Consider the following 20,636-nt stretch of genomic DNA (forward strand, 5'->3'; position numbering starts at 1 on the left):
TACCTCCGGAATATTTTACCCAAGAGGACGCCATCATCATTTAATCATACAGTAAAGCTGCATGCCCTCAGGAAAAATTACGGCCGTAGTTTCCCCTTGCTTTCAGCCGTTCGCAGTACCAGCACAACAAGGCCGTTTTGGTTATTGTTACAAGGCCAGATCAGTCAATCATCCAGACTGTTGCCCTTGCAACTACTGAAAAGGCTGCTGCCCCTCTTCAGGAACCACACGTTTGTCTGGCCTCTCAACAGATACCCCTCCGTTGTGGTTGTACCTACGGCACGGCTATCTGTACATCGCTGAGGCACGCAAGCCTCCCCACCAATGGCAAGGTCCATGGTTCATCTTTTATAGCAGACTTCTATCTGACCTAAAGACAGCAAATTTGAACCCTTTAAAGAATAAACTTAAGCATTTATTTATAGACTGATGCTTCGTCTTGTATATAGCGTTTGCAAAATGCCCTTTATATACCACTTAAAGATTTTTTCGAACACACGCTCTTTTTTGTGTTGTTTTGCACTTCCATCTTTCTTCACTAATATACAATTTATCCCTGCAAACACAAACCATTTGAGTCCAATAAATGAACTCACATATCCACATAAAGAGGCGTATATGCACTTCGCGCGTTAAAACAGTTGAAAGTCTTCTACTTCTACTGCAGATCGCAATTCCCGCCAAAGTTTTAGTTGAGGGCGGTCACGAGAGTTGAGATCATGTGATTTGAAGTGACGGACAGTGTGAATACACCATGACGCGACGGTGCCGTGACGTGACGATGTTAATTAGCCTTATTAAAAGTGTGCAACTGAAAAAAATGTGCCTGAAAAAGTATAAATTTCATTAATTTAATTGCATACATACAGAACAGAAAAATCACTAATATAAGTAAGTGGTTAGGTTATATCGATACTAATAACATCGTTTCCTTGTATCGACCCAAGAATTGTCACCAGCGTAGTATGCTCTCCATGGTAACCAAGAACAAGAAGTAAACAATGGTTGCAGTTGTTTTTGGTGGAGCGAAGCTGATTTCTTTGGACTGCAATGCGTTAAGTACTGCTTGATTCTGTTATTTTTGCGGTGCGAGTCCATACTGGACATTCTTTAGGGAATGGAGTTTTCAAGGGAAGAGCTGTGTGCACAAGAAACAAGTGCCACAACAATAACTGACACTTCGGAAACATATCAGATTCGTCCGGATCTTGACTATAAGTAAGTTTTATATATGATTCAGGAATAACAGTGACCATTATTATAGTCATTTAGATTTGCGTATATGGCAATGAAAGTGTAAATCTGGTCCTGTCATATTACAACGAAATTTGACAGTTCAATGGACTGAGGAGTACAGGCGCATATTTTCTTAGCTGCGTGCCGTAAAGGTAATATCTTGTTCGTATGAACCATGCATAAAACAGAAACGTTTGTATACGCCTAATTTAACTTACTTCTAGTTAAACATATGCGTTCTTATTTGTGCTTGAAGCGCAATGTATTCAAGTTATGTACTCATTCAAGACTAAGTATGCAATTTTTGGTAGTAAGCAGTAAACTACACATGTTGCAATGTACAAACTACAAGTAAAGTTTTTATTTGCCATATCGGTAATCTATTGTACCGCTTTGTCACTCCTTAACCTATCCTAGATCTGGAGCTAATCTACAGATCAGTCTAGTGTAATGTTTTTGATGTCTTATATAATTGTGATACCAATCCATTGAACCTGAAATACACAGGCTGGCTTGAGGGCATTCTCCACATGTAGGAACAAATGGTCATTTGAACAGCATGAATGATAAAACATTACTATGTTACATACTCAAATATATTTGCAAGGAAATACCATTTTGATGACTGTGGTTTACGATTCATCTGTGAAACAGCTCTCTGACTCACCTTGCTGAAGTTCTTGTATGGAGCAATACGTAAATTAAGGGAAAGGTAACCACTCACCTATTGCTTTAACAGAGAAGCAAAAAGAACATTGGTCAAGCTGCTGGTGCCTGCACCAAAGCAGGGTTTATTGTGCAGTATCATTTCTTGTGTGTCTAGTAAAGTCAACCAACACCCTTTAACAGTGCAAGGAGATCCTTTACCAGTGCTTTGTTAGACACACAATTGCTTCTGTGTCTTTAAATCTCCAGTGCCTTGCATTTGAAGATCAAATGTGATTCGGTTTCCTCACCCACATCACACATCCTACATCTGGGGACCAAACTGCGAGGTCATCGGTCTCATCGGATTAGGGAAGGACGGGGAAGGAAGCTGTCTGTGCCCTTTCATAGGAACCATCCCGGCATTTGCCTGTAGCTATTTAGGGAAATCACGGAAAACCTAAATCAGGATGGCCAGACGCAGGATTGAAACGTTATCCTCCCGAATGCGAGTCCAGTGTGCTAACCACTGCGCCACCTCGCTCAGTAGCTACCTGCTTTTCTACCTTTTCCACCACGCTGTAGCTCAATAAGTGATCATAGGTCTTACTGCCATGGTGTATATCCAGTACATACTCTTGGAGCTTTAGCCCCAGTTTTTACCCCAGGCTCTCCTGGTACTCAGAGTACCTTTCGCCTTGGAACAGGTGCTTCTTACGTGAGGGGTCCATGATAGTTTCTCATTCAGGGTTACCCCTAGATATTTCACTATCCCCTTCACTGGTAGAGTTTCATCGAGAAGTTGAGATTCCAATATGTGTGTTGGATCTGTTTTCTCATAAATGGTACTACAACAATCTTCTTAGGACTGACCCTTAGATCCTGTTTCCTGCACCAATTTTGCACAATGTTCAATGCTCCTTGTGCCATAGCTCCGATTGCACTTGAAAATTTGCCTAGTATTACTATGACAAGATCTTCTCTGTATCCCCACCAAAAGTACTGTCTAGAGTTTAATTCTGCTATGAGTTCATTCACCACAGGGTTCCACAGTAGAGGGGACAGGACCCCTCTTTGCGGACATCCTCTGGTGTTGTTGATTACGAGTTTTTCCTGCATCATTGTGGCTTTCTACCTTTCTGCCACTAAGCTTGGCTCTAATCCACCTGCAAATGGTGATATCCATGCCATGCACCTCTGCCGCCTTTACCATGGATTCAAAGGGCATGTTGCTAAAAGCCCCTTCGATGTCCAAGAAGACGCAGAGGGCTATTTCCTGACAGTGTAGTGCTTTCTCCACCTTCCCAACAAGTTGGTGGAGTGCAGTTTCACATGATTTTCCTGGTTGGTATGCATGTTGGTTTATGTGCAGAGGGACCCTAGTTAATCTCCTCTCCTTAACTTGGACATTGACCAGTTTTTCTAATGTTTAAGAAGAAAGGAGGACAGACTGATTGGGCCATGGTATGATCAGTTCTTCCTGTCTTTGGAATGAAGACAACCTTCACTTTCCTCCAGACATTAGGAATGATTCCTACCTCTATGCTAACCCTAAATAACCTGCATAGGAATCTTATTATGTTCACTCCTGCTTGTTGCAAGAGCACTGGAAAAATTCCATCTGGGCCAGGTGACTTGAATGGTTGGAATGTTCCCACTGCCCATTGGATTTTACTATAGTCAGCACATTCTCTGGGAGATTCCCAGTTCTCCTTTCGAATACCTGAAAACCGAAATCTCACAGGGACATTGTCTGTCAGAGTACATTTAGGAAAATGAGTTTTGAGGAGTAGTCCCAGCATTTCATGTGCTGTCCTTGTATACTCCCCATCCTCTTTCCTTAAAGTTCCTCCTGGATTAGTTGGTATCCGAGTGAAGATTTTGTGAAGTCTGGCCTGAACAGCTGTGCTCTTTACCTCATCACAGAATACTTTCCAGGACAACTGCTTTTCTTGCTTAATTGCAAGATTGTATTTGACAAGGGCCTCTCGTTATTCTGTCCATTGTCCTTCCCTTCTCGCAAGGTTGAACAGTCTTCGCGCCTGTTTCCTCTGTGATTCCAGGTTGTTGTTCCACCAAGATACATTCCTATTCATGCACTTCTTGGTGATTGGGCAGTTGTCATCGTATGGGGTTGTGATGGCAGAGAACTACTGACTTCCGAGAGACTCAAGTTAAGGTCCCTTCTATACACCTCCCAGTCCATTTCCCTCAATTCCTATAGGACGTGGTCTGTCTAATGCCCATTTCAACCTCAAACTTAATATACATGTGGTCTGATGAGAATGACATTAAAGCCACATGCCATTGTTTGACGTAACTACCCATCAAAGTGGAACTGAAGGTTATGCCAATTATCTCTTCCCTTCTTATATTCCTAAATGTAGGTTCCTTTCCCCTATTGAGCATCTCTAAGTTATTCGCTAGAAGTAATTCTAGAAGGTACTCACTTCTACTGTTGGTGTGGGCTCTGCCCAACACTAGGTTGTGAGCATTAGCATCGCATCCTGTTGTGCACAGTTTTCCGCCAGTCTCATCGCCTCCTGAGAAAGAGGAGTACTGTCCTTGTAAGAAAGGTATGCCGAGGCCATTACAAACTCCCTTGTGATACCTTCCTCACGTTGTCGCATCCTGATGGTCACTAAGTCCCTAGAACAGAAGTCCACTATCAACATGAAGGGGATTCCATTTTTTAGATAAGTGCATGTTCTAGAGTTTCTTATATTTCTAGTGTAAACCAGCTTACCTCCAGTGCCACCAAGGCCCGAAACACTTCCTTTATATAAATAGGGCTCCTGAATCAGGGCCACCTCCTCTTCTCATATTCCCAGAATATGATTCAGGCCAGCAGTGGCCCCTTACTTTCTTCAGCAGCACATTCAGTCTCCATCTTGCCACCATTGTCGCTTCTGATGTCTTTGATTACCCTGACGGCAACCTGCGAGAACCACAAGAATAGTCTCAGGTCCTGTTACCGTATTGCCTTCAGGGACTTTTCTCTGACTTCCACCACAAGGGTTTGGCCATTTGGTGCAACTTTCCAGTTGATTACCTTTCAATCCTCTGTTGAGACTTTCAGGTTTTGAGAGCGTATTTTCTCAGAGTCCCTGGAGAGGTATCCTTACGGAGTTTTGGCACCCAGATTAAAATCTTTGTGGTCTTGAAGAGCTGAGTCACTGTCTTTACCAGCAGCTTCACATCCTCCCACAGCAATATTAGGGGCACTTTTTCCTTAAGCCAGTCCACTGTAACACCCCCCCTCCCTCCCCCCCGCACCAATCTTCTCAAAGAGAGCCATCTGCACGAGCTCCTCCTGCTGCGAGGTGATCTTGACCAGTGGATAGCCTTGCTGGATAACCGCCATACTATAGGTCTGTTTCCCTATTTCTTGCCTTGGCGTTTTATGGATACGCTTATCCTGAAAAGCGGGAGTCCAAGATTCCCCCTTGTTCTCTTACTGCCTGCCCTCAATGTAGAAGGGGTGTGTACACCCCTTTCACCCTGGGACACTAGTTTCTTAGAGGTCTGGAAGCTAGGAACAGCTTTCCTTACTTTTAAAAATGTGTATTACATTGAAATGCCAAAGAAACTGGTATAGGCATCCGTATTCCAGTACAGAGATATGTAAACGAGCAGAATATGATGCTCTGATCAGCAACACCTATATAAGACAACAGATGTTTGGCGCAGTTGTTAGATTGGTTACTTCTGCTACACTGGCAGGTTTTCAAGATTTAAGTGAGTTTGAACATGCGTTACAGTCAGCCCATGAGCGATGTGACACAGCATCTCCGAGTAGCGATGAAGTGGGGATTTTCCGGCACAACCATTTCACGAGTGTACCATGTATATCAGGAATCCAGTAAAACAGATATCTGATATTGCTGTGGCCGGAAAAAGATCCTGCAAGAACGGAACCAATGACGACTAAAGAGAATTGCTCAATGTGACAGAATTGCAACCCTTCCACAAATTGCTGTAGATTTCATCAGCAAGTTTCAGCGTGCATGCGAACCATTCAACGAAACATCATCGATAATGGGCTTCCAGGTCGAAGGCCCACTCATGTACCCATGATGACTGCATGACACAAAGCTTTATGCCTCACCTGGACCCGTCAACACCAACATTGGACTGTTGATGACTAGAAACAAGTTGCCTGGTTGTACAAGTCTTGTTTCAAATTGTATTGAGCAGACAGACATGTACGGGAATGGGGACAACTTCAGAATCCATGGACCCTACATGTCAACTGGGGACTATTCAAGCTGGTGAAGGCTCTGTAATTCTGTGAGGTGTGTGCATTTGGAGTGATATGGGACCCCTGATATGTCTAGATACAATTCTGGCAGGTGACACATATGTAAGCATCCTGTCCAATCACCTGCTTCCATTCATGTCCATTGTGCAATCCGACAGACTTGGTCAATTCCAGCAGGACAATGCAACACCCCACACATCGAGGATTGCTACAGAGTGGCTCCAGGAACACTCTTCTGAGTTTAAACGCTTCTGCTGGCCACCAAACTCCCCAGACATGAACATTATTGGGCATATCTGGGATGCCTTGCAACATGCTGTTCAGAAGAGATCTCCACCCTCTCGTACTCTTACAGATTTATGAACAGCCCTGCTGAATTCATGGTGTCAATTCCCTCCAGCACTACTTCAACATTAGTCAAGTCCATGCCCCATTGTGTTGTGGCACTTCTGTGTGCTTGTAGGGGCCCTACACGATATTAGGTAGGCATACCAGTGTCTTTGCCCTCCACACCTACGATGAAAATACCTTTTTAAGCAGTCCTCCTGTAATTAATTTATCAGAATATTTGTACTTGGGAGTGTGAATTTCGGTAGACACTAATGTACAGAGTAAAGAGTAAAATGCTTTTTCTTTACCAGTAAACAGACAGATGGCAGAGCAGGAACAGCACCCAGCACCTCCCCCCCCCCCCCCCCCCCCCTGCCCCCAGATTCTGGTGTATAGAGATTTTATTCATTGTAGAATTCTCACATACTTCTAGAATGGATTTCCTGCATCTCTGCTAATCATCTCACTTACCCAGTTGTAACATTATGTGGTTTCTGAAATGGCTTGACTTGAACTGACAAACTCATTATGTATATTAACAATTTTGTTTTAGAGTCTGTCCCTGCCCCCACCAAGTATGTGGGTATTCCCTCTCTTTATGTCTTGTTATGTGTCTGAAGCCCTCCCTCCTTCTCGCTACTCTCACCTTGCAACATTTCCTAGCCCCTCCCCAATCGGATCATCTCAAGAAACTTCTTTCAATAATCAAGTATCAATAACTAGTCTCGCTGTGGCATCGAGAGTGTGTGTGTGTTTCAGTGTGTGTGTGTGTGTGTGTGTGTGTGTGTGTGTGTGTTGAGATTCTCAAATGCTAGTATGGATGCTGTTTTCAGTTACGTGCTTCTGTGCTTCACACAACTGATCTGGTATAGGTGAGTGGTTCCTCTCCGGGGGACACCACCTTGAAGTAGCACTGTCCGTGCAGGTGGAGAGGCTTGTGTGTTTGTGTGAAGTGAAGAGCTATGCAAGCTGTGGGAACCTATGCTCAGTAAGGTCTTGGCCGATGGAACAGACTAAGCGTGTCCCACAACGACCTGTCATGCCACATCTAGTCCTTGTCCTTTCCCGACTCCTCAATACCCAACCCAAGGTGCGATATGATCTGTGCTGAAGAGTGGGAAGATGTGTTGTGAATGGAGCCTCAGGGATACCGGGCAACCTCCATCAGTAATTAGCCTTGAACCGTGTGAGGTTGCCATGGTGTGGACCGATTAGATCTCCAACTCTCATAGGACCAAAATGGACACAAAAGAAAATAGCAATACTGAGGGGCAAGTTGAGACCTCTTCAGACACCCAAACAACGGGGCTGGAAGTGATGCAAAACATCCCCTCAGCTGAACAGGGGGACAGACCTATTCAAGAAGTGGGAATGGTTACTAAGAAGTTGGACTAGATTAAGATCAAAGGCTTGTCTGGGGCACAGCGGAGGGAACTTCTTAAAGACCAAAAGCTAAAGGAAGGAAAAGAGTGGCTTCCTAAACAAAAGTGAAAGGATCTAAACTGAGGACGAGCACTTTCTTCTGCCAACCCTTCAATTATGGTAATTACTTCCAGGTTACTTCATCTACGTATGTTACTAGAAAACTGGCTACTTTGGAATAAGCCACTGCTCCTCCTATATTAATCAAACTTTACACAGACCAATGTTAGATACTGATAGAGAAAATAGAGACGATCCAAAGAAAAGCAGCATGCTTCCTTACAAGTTCATTTAGTAAGCATGAAAGCATCATGCAGATGGTGAGCCAACTCCAATAGCAAATGCTGCAAGAGTTTCATTCTGCATCACCGTGTGATTTACTGTTAAAGTTCCTAGAGCATCTGTTCCTAGAAAAACCAACAAATGTGTTGTGTCACCCTTTGTATATCTCGCAAAAAGACCATGGAGATAAAACTAGAGAGATTCAAGCCCACCCAGCTGCCTACTGGCAATTGTTCTTCCTGTGAACCACTTTCGAGTGGAAGAGGAAAGGGGGGAAGGGACAGTGGTATACAAATAGCCCCACACCACACACCTGAAGGTTGCTTGTAGAGTGTGGAAGATGACGTACTAGATGTAGATTAGCTATTCGTATATTTTCAAAATATGGATCTATCTGATATAAATGTCACAGTTATTATATAGTGTAATTGAATAGGTAAAAAAAACTACTCACCAAGTGCTGACAGGAGAAAACACATAAGTGTTAAAGAAATATGCAAGGTTTTGGATCCAATGGTTCCTTCCTCTGGCAGAAGGGTTGAAGGGGTAGGAAGAGCGACGAAGGAAAAGGGCCAGAGAGGTTTAAAAAATAGGGAGAATTCAGAAAAGTCACCCAGAATCTGGGATCGGGGGAGACTTGCCAGTCAAGATGAGAAGGAAAGTCTCCCCTGACCTGAGCACTTCTGTCAGGAGAGTTAATTTGGAGTTGGAATGGCTACTTGGATCTGGTGCAGGGTCACACATTGGTGTGGTTCCTGTTGATTCACTCTGTAGGTGGGACTATACTAGACATGGCCTACACCTCAACAAGAAAGGGAAGGGTAAACTGGCTGGGCCGATAGCAGGAAATTTAAAGGGGGGAGGAACTACATCTCATGGTGGGAACTCTTTTTTAGTGTAAGATCAGTGTCCAGTGGGAAACTCACCCAGGCAAGTACTAAAGATGTTAAAAAAGTTCAAGATACTCACAAAAGTAAAGTGAAAAATAATGTTAGTATATTTCATCAAAATATTGGGGGATTGAAGAATAAAATTGATGAGCTTCTGCTTTGTTTAGAAGATATAGAAACTGAGAATGTAATAGATGTGCTATGCCTGTCTGAGCATCACATTGTCACTGATATGCGAAAGGTTAGCATCAATGGGTACAAACTAGCTGCACATGTAAGTAGAGATAATATGATGAGAGGAGGAGTTGCCATTTATGTCAAAAGCTTCCACAGTGTAAAAAATTTAGAAACTAAAAAATTTTGTGTAGAGCACATGGAAGCATGTGCCACTGAACTTAAACTAAATGATGGCACTTTCATAATTGTAACAGTGTATAGGTCCCCCTCAGGGAATTTCCAGCTATTTCTAGAAAATTTGGATGCTTTGTTGTGCTATCTGTCAGAGAGGGGGAAGCAAATTATCAGTTGTGGGGATTTCAATCTTGATTCCCTGAAAGAGTGTAATAGGAAGAATGACTTTGTAGTATTACTCAGTTCTTTCAATTTGAGCTCCGTCATTGATTTTCCTACTCAGATAACAAAGAACAGCAGTACATTGATAGATAACTTTTTTATAGACCAAGATAAGTTTAAGGACATAAATGGTCTTTCAGATCATGGTGCACAGCTAGTTACAGTACATGACATAGCTCCATGCATTATATCAAATCAGACTTTCAAAGCAGTGCGTTCAATTAACAATATAAATATTGAAACTTCCTGGCAGATTAAAACTGTGTGCCCGACCGAGACTCGAACTCGGGACCTTTGCCTTTCGCGGGCAAGTGCTCTACCATCTGAGCTACCAAAGCACGACTCATGCCCCGTACTCACAGCTTTACTTCTGCCATTATCTCGTCTCCTACCTTCCAAACTTAAAAAAATGTAAATATTGCAAACTTTAGGGAAAGCCTACAGCAGCTAGACGGGGGTGAAGTGTATAAGGAACCTGATGGAAACTTGAAATATAACTTATGTCATGATACATTTTTAAGGTTATTTGAAAATTGTTTTCCCAAGAAAATAGTTAAACATAATTCCAAGAAAACATATAAAAAACCTTGGCTAACTAAAGGAATAAGAATATCTTGCAACAGTAAAAGAGAACTATATCTAACAGCAAGAGGGAGTACTGACCCTGAAATTGTTCAATATTATAAAAACTATTGTGTGGTACTAAGAAAAGTTATTAAAAAGTCCATGTGTATCATGTCTGAGATCAGTAACTCTGATAATAAAATTAAAGCAATTTGGAATATTATTGAAAGGGAAACAGGGCAACCAAGAGCACAGGAAGACTATAGTGCCATAAAACTGAGTGACAAGTGTACTAACAAACAATCAGAAATTGAAAATATTTTCAATAATCATTTTTTAAATGTTGTGGAGAAAATAGGATCTAGATCTTCACTAGAAGAGGCAAGGCTACTAATAGAAGAGGCCATACCTGTGCAGTTTGAAACAACTGTAATTCCACCAACCTCTCCCTCTGAAATCAGTAAAATAATAAACTCACTGAAAAGTAAAAGCTCTTACGGAATTGATGGCATTTCCAGCAAGGTACTTAAAGCTTGTTCCCCACAGATAAGTAGGATTCTCAGCCACATATGTAATAGCTCTGTGGTGCAGGGTGTTTTCCCCGATAGACTGAAATATGCCATTGTAAAACCATTGCATAAAAAGGGGGATACGTCGGATGTCAACAACTACCGCCCAATCGCTCTTCTGACAGCTCTATCAAAAAATATTGAGAAAGTAATGTATTCAAGAGTAGCCTCCCATATTTGTAAAAATAAAGTACTAACAAAATGTCAGTTTGGTTTTCAGAAAGGCTTTTCAACAGAAAATACTATATACGCTTTTACTGATCAAATATTAAATGCTCTGAATAACCGGACATCACCCATTGGTATTTTTTGTGATCTCTGAAAGGCCTTTGATTGTGTGAATCATGGAATTCTTTTAGATAAGCGAAATCATTATGGTTTGAGGGGGGCAGTGCACAAATGGTTTAATTCATACTTAACTGGAAGAATACAGAAAGTTGAAATAAGTGGTTCATGTAATGTTATGTAATGTTAAAACAACAGCTATCGAGTACGGGGTCCCACAGGGTTCGGTCTTAGGTCCTTTACTGTTCTTGATATACATTAATGACTTACCATTCCACATTGATGAAGATGCAAAGTTAGTTCTTTTTGCTGATGATACAAGTATAGTAATAACATCCAAAAACCAAGAACTAAGTGATGTAATTGTAAATGATGTTTTTCACAAAATTGTTAGGTGGTTCTCAGCAAACGGACTCTCTTTAAATTTTGATAAAACACAGTATATACAGTTCCGTACAGTAAATGGCACAACTCCAGTAATAAATATAGACTTTGAACAGAAGTCTGCAGCTAAGGTAGAATTTTCAAAATTTTTAGGTGTGTCCATTGATGAGAGGTTAAACTGGAAGCAACACATTGATGGTCTGCTGAAACGTCTGAGTTCAGCTACGTATGCTATTAGGGTTATTGCTAATTTTGGTGATGAGAATCTCAGTAAATTAGTTTACTATGCCTACTTTCATTCACTGCTTTTGTATGGCATCATATTCTGGGGTAATTCATCGTTGAGTAGAAAAGTATTCATTGCTCAAAAACGTGTAATCAGAATAATGCTGGAGCCCACCCACGGTCATCCTGCAGACATCTATTTAAGGATCTAGGGATCCTCACAGTAACCTCACAGTATATATATTCACTTATGAAATTTGTTGTTAATAATCCAACCCAGTTCAAAAGTAATAGCAGTGTGCATAGCTATAACACCAGGAGAAAGGATTATCTTCACTATGCAGGGTTAAATCTGACTTTGGCACAGAAAGGGGTAAATTATGCTGCCACAAAAGTCTTTGGTCACCTACCAAACAGCATCAAAAGCCTGACAGATAGCCAAATAACATTTAAAAATAAATTAAAAGAATTTCTAGATGACAACTCCTTCTACTCATTGGCTGAATTTTTAGATATAAATTAAGGGGGGGGGGACCATCTTAAACATTCATGTCATGCAATATTTTGTACAGACATCTTTTATTAACCTGACACGTTCCACATCATCACGAAGTGTCGTATTCATGATCTATGGAACAAGTATTAATCTAATCTAATCTACAATTTTCCGAATTCTCCCCGTTTGCTAAATCTCACCAGTTTTTAACACTATCACTCTTCCCTCTCCTTCAACCCTTCTGCCAGAGGGAGGGACCACTGACTCCAAAAGCATGCACATTTTTTTAACTTTTATATGTGTTTTCTCCTCCCACCAATTGGTTAGTAGATTTTTGTATCTGTGTAATTATAAAATAATGGACTTAGGCAGAATTTACATTCTTGAATCCCATTATTCAGATTCTTTTACTTTGTTTTTAAAGTTTTGGGAGATTTTCAGTTTTTTAGCTAATGACATATGCTTCCAGTATTTTTTAAAAATTTGTTTCTCTCTTAGTTGTTACTCCACTTGTCACTACATTCGTATCGTTCCCCCAGGGGGTTCATCACTCTTTGATTAGTTCGTGCTTGGCTACCATGGGGCCACAGCCTTTGCAGGACCTTCCCTTTCCATGCTGCACGTTTGTCCTTCTGTTTTTCTTTTTTCCTTCCCTTGGGGAATAGTTCTGGGATATATTCCGGAATGTGTTCTGACTTTTTGTTAGCCTGGCATTGGAACAGTCCCTCATCTGTTTTTTCCTTCTTTCTTCATTAGTGTTTCAGGTCTCTTGTTTGTTTCATCTTCCTCCCTGTGCAGTCCTGAAGGCCCGCCCACATGCTTGATGCATAACAGGTAACTGGGAAATGTGTAATTTCCATGCTCGGTTGATGGGTAGATTTGCATGTTACTTTCTGGGTGCCAATTGGTCCCTCCATCTGGAGGTGTGACAGGTGGGTGAGCCCCCCTCTGAGGGGGCCTCCCATTGAAAGGAGTGTGCCATTGGAGACACTGACAATTATGGGGATTTTTTTCCAATCAGACTGTCTCTACTAAATGTAAATGGAACAAGGCTAAAGATTCAGTGACTCTCCCAGCTACACCTCGTTTCCTTGTGGTGTCATGTACCAAAGAAAGTCTTTTGCTACAGTTAATCCATTTATTATTCAGCTAGGTATTGATGCAGTTGGAGGCCCTGTGAAATCCTGCTCTCGCTTACATAATGGGACTTTGCTTCTGGAGACCAATTGTGATTTTCAAGTCCAACAACTGCTTACAGCTTCGCTCCTTCACGGCTATCCTGTTCATGTCGAGGCCCATCGTATGCTGAATTCTTCGCATGGGGTTATTTACACTTGGCTGCTTGATGGTCTGACCGAGGGAGAAATCCAACAGTATCTCACTGATCAGGGCATCACTGCGATCTATTGCGTAATGAAAAAGATTGATGCAAACTTTATGCCTACATGTACTCTTTTTCTTGTATTTGATTGAATGTTGCTTCCATCAATGATTAAGGCAGGCTATCAATTCATCACAGTCTGACTGTACATTCCAAAGCTGATGCATTGCTACCAGTGTCAACATTGTAGCCACATTCACGTGTCCTGTCTAAACACGGCCAAATATGTTATTCGTGATAGAGATTGCTCATGAGGGCAACTCCCTACCTCCTTCTCCCCTCTGTATCAACCGTAATGATGATCCTGCCTCCTAATCCTGTGAGTGCCCCATGTATCTCGATGAGTGGGTTGTGCAGGAGATCCAGGTCAAGGAAAAAGTTCCCTGTTCTGTTGCCCCCAAGTTGTTGGCTAGCTAAAAGCCCTGCATTTTACCATCATGCACTTACAGTACTGTCACACAGACTTGTGACCCCCAATTCGGTACTGCAGCTGTGAAATTGCTGAGTATCATGCTAGGATCTCCGTCTCCTTTTCCTGCAGCTGTGGAACAAGCCACCAAATTGTTGCCACTAGTGGCAAAATCACCTGCTACACAACCAGCAGACCGGAAAGGACAAAAGGAGCACTCCTATGAAGGCGTTTACGTCCCTCTGGCCAACAAACATCTGGGTCTTCGTCTGCCAACCATAAAATTTCTGAGAAATCAAACAAAGGCAAATTGTCTTCTTCTTCCCCAACCAGGGGGTAGTGTCGTCACATCATACCCTCAGCCAGCTGACCTCCATTTTGCTGGCATGCACCGCTACCATTTTTCTGCCCTGGAATCCACAGGCCAACCCAGGGAGAATGCCAATGCATCTGTGGATTTCACGGAACAGGATCTTCCAGCCTCTGTGCCCTGTAACAGTGAGTCTTCAAAGGCTGGCATTTGGCGCCACAACGGTGAGTGTCCTTCATTTGTTCCCTCCTCTCCATTCCCTATTACATCTCTTCTCCAGTGGAAGATATGTGTCATTAGATCCATCAAGGAGGAATTACAGCTGCTCTTGAAGTCACACCATCCGGCTATTTTCTGTCTCCAAGAAATGAAATTGCATCCTCACAACTGGTTTAATATCTCACGTTTCCTTCTGGTCCGCTTTAACCTTCATCCTGAGGACGGCATTCATTTCATGACGTAGTCGTGCTGCTCATTTGGTATTATGTCCGTAGCTAAATGATATCTTTGAACACCCAGCTGCAAGCTGTTGCAGTCCACAATTTTCTTCCTTCTTTCAGCTTTTCTCTTTGTAACATTTACACCCCTTTGTTATTCACTGTCACAATGGCAGACTTACTCCAGCTTATTGGTCAGCTCCCTCATGCTATTTTGCCGCTCATTGCCTATAATGTGCAACATCCCCTTTGGGGCACTTTGAGGACCTGTCTGAGAGGTTTCCTAGTGGCTGACATTCTCAATCTACTCAACCTCACCTATCTTAACAGTGGAGCACCTGTGCTCCGTTCAGACTCCATACACACCTATTGCCATTCGGACCTCTCATTCTGCACTTCCCAGCTTGCCCATCATCTTGAGTGGTTGATTCTCCCCGACATGTACTCGAGCGACCATTTCCAGTCCGCTATCAATTTGCTGACTCCTACCCCACCTGTGTGTAAACCCAATTGGCAGCTTTCTAAGGCCGACTGGAGGCTTCACTTCACCCTCGCAACCTTCGGTAAACAACATTTCCCTAGTTGTGATGACTAGGTACCTCACTAATGTTATCTTTACCACTGCAGAATGTTCCTACCTTGCACTTCTTTACTGTGCCTTGTCCTGGTCCCCTGATGGACTGAGGTGTGCCATGATGCAATTCACTCATGGAGATGCACTTTCTGCAATTGTAACCATCATCCAATGATGGCAAACTGTATTCATTATAAACAGTTGCATATGCATTGTTGTTGCATTCTTCGGGTTAGCAAAAAAGCTAGCTGAATTGCCTTTATTAGTTCTTAGTAACAGTTGCACTCCCTTGTCCATCATGTGGGACACTGTCAGCTCTCTGGGACCAAGGTTCATTCCCCAATATCTGGCCGACCATAGCAGATATCTTTGTGGACCATATTGCTATCTCCAACACCTTAGGTTGCTTTTTTTGGAAGAGATTTTGAGCTCCACCCACTATCATTCCACCTTCCTCCCTCAGAAAAGAGCGAAGTGGGTTTGCTTGATATCCTTCACCTCTCAGAATAGTGAATGCTACAATTCTGCCTTTAATGTGAGGCAGCTTGACATTACTCTCACATAGTCCCAATCTTCCACCCGAGGGCTGGATGATGTCCACATTCAGGTGTTGTAGCACCTCTCTCTTGCAGGCAATCACTTTCTTCTTCATATGTTCAGTCGCATTGGGCAGATTGCACGTTTCCCAGAGACTGGCATGAAGTCAATGTCATACTAAGCCCGGTAAAGACAAACACCATCCTTCTAACTACTGCCTCATTTCACTCAGCAGAGTGATGGAACATATGATTCACAGCTGAACTGGTATGGTGGCTTGAGTCTCGCAATCTACTAACCATTGCACAATGTGGATTTCATGAGCATCATTCTTCAGTTTTTGCGGAAATACCAGACTGTGGCGGTGTTTTTTTATTTGGAGAAAGCATAGGACACCTGCTGGAGGACTGTTATCCTCTATCTCTGTACATGTGGGACTTCCAAGGCCACTTGCCTCATTTCCTTCAGGAATTTTTAAAAGACTGATTTATCAAGTACATCTGGGTTCACCCTCGTCGGACACTTTTATCCAGGAGAAAGGGGTGCCTCAAGGCTCCTTCCTGTGCATCAATCTCTTTTCTGTAGCCTTTAACCCTACTATGGACTGTCTCCCACCAGGTTCCCTTTTCATTGATGACTTTGCGATCTATTGCAATTCTCCTCGAGCTTGTCTCCTTGAGTGGCGCGTTCAGCAATGTCTCAGTTGTCTTTACTTGTGGAGCTTCAGCAACGATTTTTGCTTTTTCACTGACAAAACAATTTGTATGAATTTCTGGCAGTGCAATTAGTTTCTTCCACCGTCTTTGCATCTTAGGCCTGTTGCTCTTCCTTTCATTGAAACTATGAAATCCCTGGGACTTACACTTTATAGGAAGCTATCTTAGGCCTCCCAAGTCTTTATCTGGCTGCACGCTGTACCCGGTCCCTCTATGTTTTACATGTCCTACTTCCTGGGGAGCAGACTGGACCATCCTTCTCCTTTTATACCAATTCCTTGTCCATTCAGTACTAGACTATGAGTATTTTGTATATTCATCTGCATGTCCATCCATCTTATGCCGTCTTAACACAATCCACCATAATGGAAAACGTTTGGCCACTGGTGCCTTTTACACTAGACAATCTCTGTCTTCCTCTACAGTTTTTGCCCTCTACAGCTCCCTCTACTTCCATGGAAGTCATTCCCTGATATCTTAACAGATTTCCTACAATCCTGTGCCTTCTCCTTGTCAGTGTTTCCCATATATTCCTTTCCTCTCTGATTCTGCGCAGAACTTCCTCATTCCCTACCTTATCCGTCCACCTGATTTTCAACGTTCATCTGTAGCACCACCTCTCAAATTCTTTGATTCCCTTTGTTACAGTTTTCCCACAGTCCATGTTTCACTACTATACAATGCTGTGCTCCAAATGAACAGTCTCAGAAAATTCTTCCACAAATTAAGTCCTATGTTTTATTCTAGTAGACTTCTTTTGGCGAGGAATGACATTTTTACCAGTGCTAGTCTATTTTCATGTCCTCCTTGCTCCATTCGTCCTCAGTTACTTTGATTCCTAGGTAGTAGAATTCCTCCTTAACTTCATCTACTTCATAACCAATAGTCCTGATGTTAAGTTTCTTGATTTTTTCTGCTACATCTCATTACTTTCGTCTTTCTTCAATTTAGTCTCAATCCATATTCTGCATTCATTAGACTGTTCATTTCATTCAGCAGATTATGTAATTCTTCTTCACTTTCACTCAGGATAGCAATTTTATCAGCGAATAGTAACATTGATATTCTTTCACTTCGAGTTTTAATTGCAAGCGTGACCCTTTTTTTTATTTCCATCATTGTTTTTTCGATGTACAGATTGAACAGTTGGGGCAAAAGACTACATCCGTGTCTTACATCCTTTTTAATCCGAGCACTTCATTCTTGGTCGTCCACTCTTATTATTCCCTCTTGGCTCTTGTACATATTGAATATTATCCGTTTCTCCCTACAGCTTACCCCTGTTTTTCTCAGAATTTCAAACATCTTACGCCTTTTTGCATTATCGAAAGCTTTTTCCAGGCCAGCAGATCCTATGACTGAGTCTTGATTTTTCTTTAGTCTTGCTTCGATTATCAACTGCAACATCAGAATTGCCTCTCTCGTTCCTTTACGTTTCCTAAAGCCAAACAGATCATCATCTAACACATCCTCAGTTTTCTTTTCCATTCTCCTGTATATTATTCTTTTCAACAACTCCCATATATGAGCAGTTATGCTTATTGTGCAATAATTCTTGCACTTGTCAGCTGTTGCAGTTTTCAGAATTGTGTGGATGATATTTTTCTGAAAGTAAGATGAGGAGGTATTGAATAGAATTGGAGAGAAGAGGAGCTTGTGGCACAACTTGGCTAGAAGAAGGGATTGGTTGGTAGGACATGTTCTGAGACATCGAGGGATCACCAATTTAGTATTGGAGGGCAGCGTGGAGGCTAAAAATCGTAGAGGGAGACCAAGAGATGAATACGCTAAGCAGATTCAGAAGGATGTAGGCTGCAGTAGGTACTGGGAGATGAAGAAGCTTGCACAGGATAGAGTAGCATGGAGAGCTGCATCAAACCAGTCTCAGGACTGAAGACCACAACAACAACAACAACAACAACAAGATGGGATGTCACCAAACTCATATGTTTTACCCACCAACGTGAATAGTTGTTTTGTTGCGACTTCCCCCAATGAGTTTAGAAATTGTGATGGAATATTATCTATCCCTTCTGCCTTAATTTGATCTTAACTCCTCCAAAGTTGTCTTAAATTCTGATTCTAAAACTGGATCCCCTATCTCTTCTAAGTCGATCCCTGTTTCTTCTTCTGTCACATCAGACAAATCTACCCCCTCATAGGGGCTTTCAATATACTCTTTCCACCTATCTGCTCTCTCCTCTGCATTTAACAGTGGGATTTCCATTGCACTCTTAATGTTACAACCCTGGCATTTAATTTCACTGAGGGCTGTTTTGACTTCGCTATATGCTGAGTCAGTCCTTCCGACAATCATTTCTTTTCTGATAACTTCTCATTTTTGATGCAGCCATTTCATCTTAGCTTCCCTGCCTTTCCTACTTATTTCATTCCTCAGCGACTTGTGTTTCTGTATTCTGAATTTCCATGAACGTTTTTGTACTTCTTTCTGTCATCTATCAACTGAAGTATTTTTTCTGTTACCATGGTTCTTCACAGTTACCTTCTATATACCTATGTTTTTCTTACCAAATTCTGTTCTTGCCCTTTTGAGAGATGTACATTCCTCTTCAACTGTACTGCCTATTGAGCTATTCCTTATTGCTGTATCTATAGCCTTAGAGAACTTCAAGCACATCTCGTCATTTCTTAGTATGTCCGCATCCTACTTTTTTTTGTATATTGAATCTTCCTGACTAACCTCTTAACCTTCAACCTACTCTTCATTACTACTACATTGTGATTTGAGTCTGTATCTGCTTCTGGGTATGCCTTACAAACCAAATACATCTCCTCCTCTTGTGACTCTTGAACAGAGTATTCACTATTAATAGCTTAAATTTGTTACAGTACTTAGTCTTTGTCCTCTTTCTTATACATTGTCCCAATCCCATATTCTCCTTTCTTCTACTCCTTCCCCTATAAAACTGCATTCCAGTCCCACATGATTATTAGATTTTCATCTCCCTTTAGTTATCGTGTTACCTTTTCAATATCCTCATATACTTTCTCTATCTCTTCATCTTTAGTTTGCGACGTCAGCATATATACCTGAATTATTGTTGTTGGTGTTGGTCTGCTGTTGATTCTGATAAGAACAGCCCTATCACGGAACTGTTCACAGTAACACAATCTCTGCTCTACCTTCCTATTCGTAATGAATTCTATTCCTATTATACCATTTTTTGCTGCTGTTTATATCACCCTACACACATCTGACACGAAATCCTTATCTTCTTTCCATTTCACACTGACCCTTACTACATCTATAATGAGCCTAGGCATTTGCCTTTTCAGCTTTTCTAGCTTCCCCACCACGTTCAAGCTTCTGACATTCCATGCCCCATTTCATAGAACATTGTTCTTTTGTTGGTTATTCACTCTTTTTCTCATGGTCATTTCCCCTTTGGCAGTCCCATCCCAGAGTTCTGAAGGTGGGGCTTCCAGAATCTTTTGCCAATGGAGAGATCGTCATGACACTTTTTCAATTACAGGCCACAAGTCCTGTGGATACACATTATGTGTCTTTAATGCAGTGATGTCCATTGCCTTCTTCACTCTCATGCTATTGAACATAGCTGATTCTTCCGCCTTTAGAGGCAGTTTTCCATCCCAAGGACAAGAGAATGCCCTGAACCTCTGTCAGCTCCTCTGCCCTCTTTGACAAGGTCCTTGGCAGAATGAGAGGGATTATTTATGCCAGAAGTCTTTGGCTGCCAATGCTGAATATTAATCAAAATTTATGTGGTGTTGTCAAATCCAGTACTGAGGACATTTTGATTACTAATCAGAGATGCTAACCCTAAACCACGGTATTTCATTGTGGTAACAACTGAGGAACAGTGGCCACTTTTGAAGTCTATAGGCCATCTCGTCTAGCAGGTGTGCCATGGGGCTAAAGAGAGAGACTGAAGATTTGTGATCTGTAACTAGGTGAAACTTGACACCATATAGAAATGTATGAAACTTTTTGATGCATAAATAAAAGCCAGGGCCTCCTTTTCTGTTTGAGAGTAATACTCCCATGCTGCATTTAGCATCTTAAAGGCAAAAGGAATTGGCTGGTGAGAACTGTTTGCATTGCATTCAGACAGTATGGCCTGGCCCCAA

General features: G+C 42.0%; 1 protein-coding gene across 1 annotated transcript in view; it reads left to right on the plus strand.

Moving 5' to 3' along the window:
* The first annotated feature begins 948 nt into the window (after positions 1-948).
* LOC126168203 (dynein light chain Tctex-type protein 2B-like) overlaps positions 949-20,636 on the plus strand; it is a 65,869-nt gene continuing 46,181 nt past the window's right edge. Inside the window, exon 1 of the mRNA XM_049920538.1 lies at positions 949-1,218. Coding sequence (XP_049776495.1) covers positions 1,118-1,218 — 101 coding nt within the window. The 5' untranslated portion in view covers positions 949-1,117. The remainder of the gene's footprint in view (positions 1,219-20,636) is intronic.

The sequence above is a fragment of the Schistocerca cancellata genome, chromosome 1, assembly GCF_023864275.1.
Source record: "Schistocerca cancellata isolate TAMUIC-IGC-003103 chromosome 1, iqSchCanc2.1, whole genome shotgun sequence".
Lineage (NCBI taxonomy): Eukaryota > Metazoa > Arthropoda > Insecta > Orthoptera > Acrididae > Schistocerca > Schistocerca cancellata.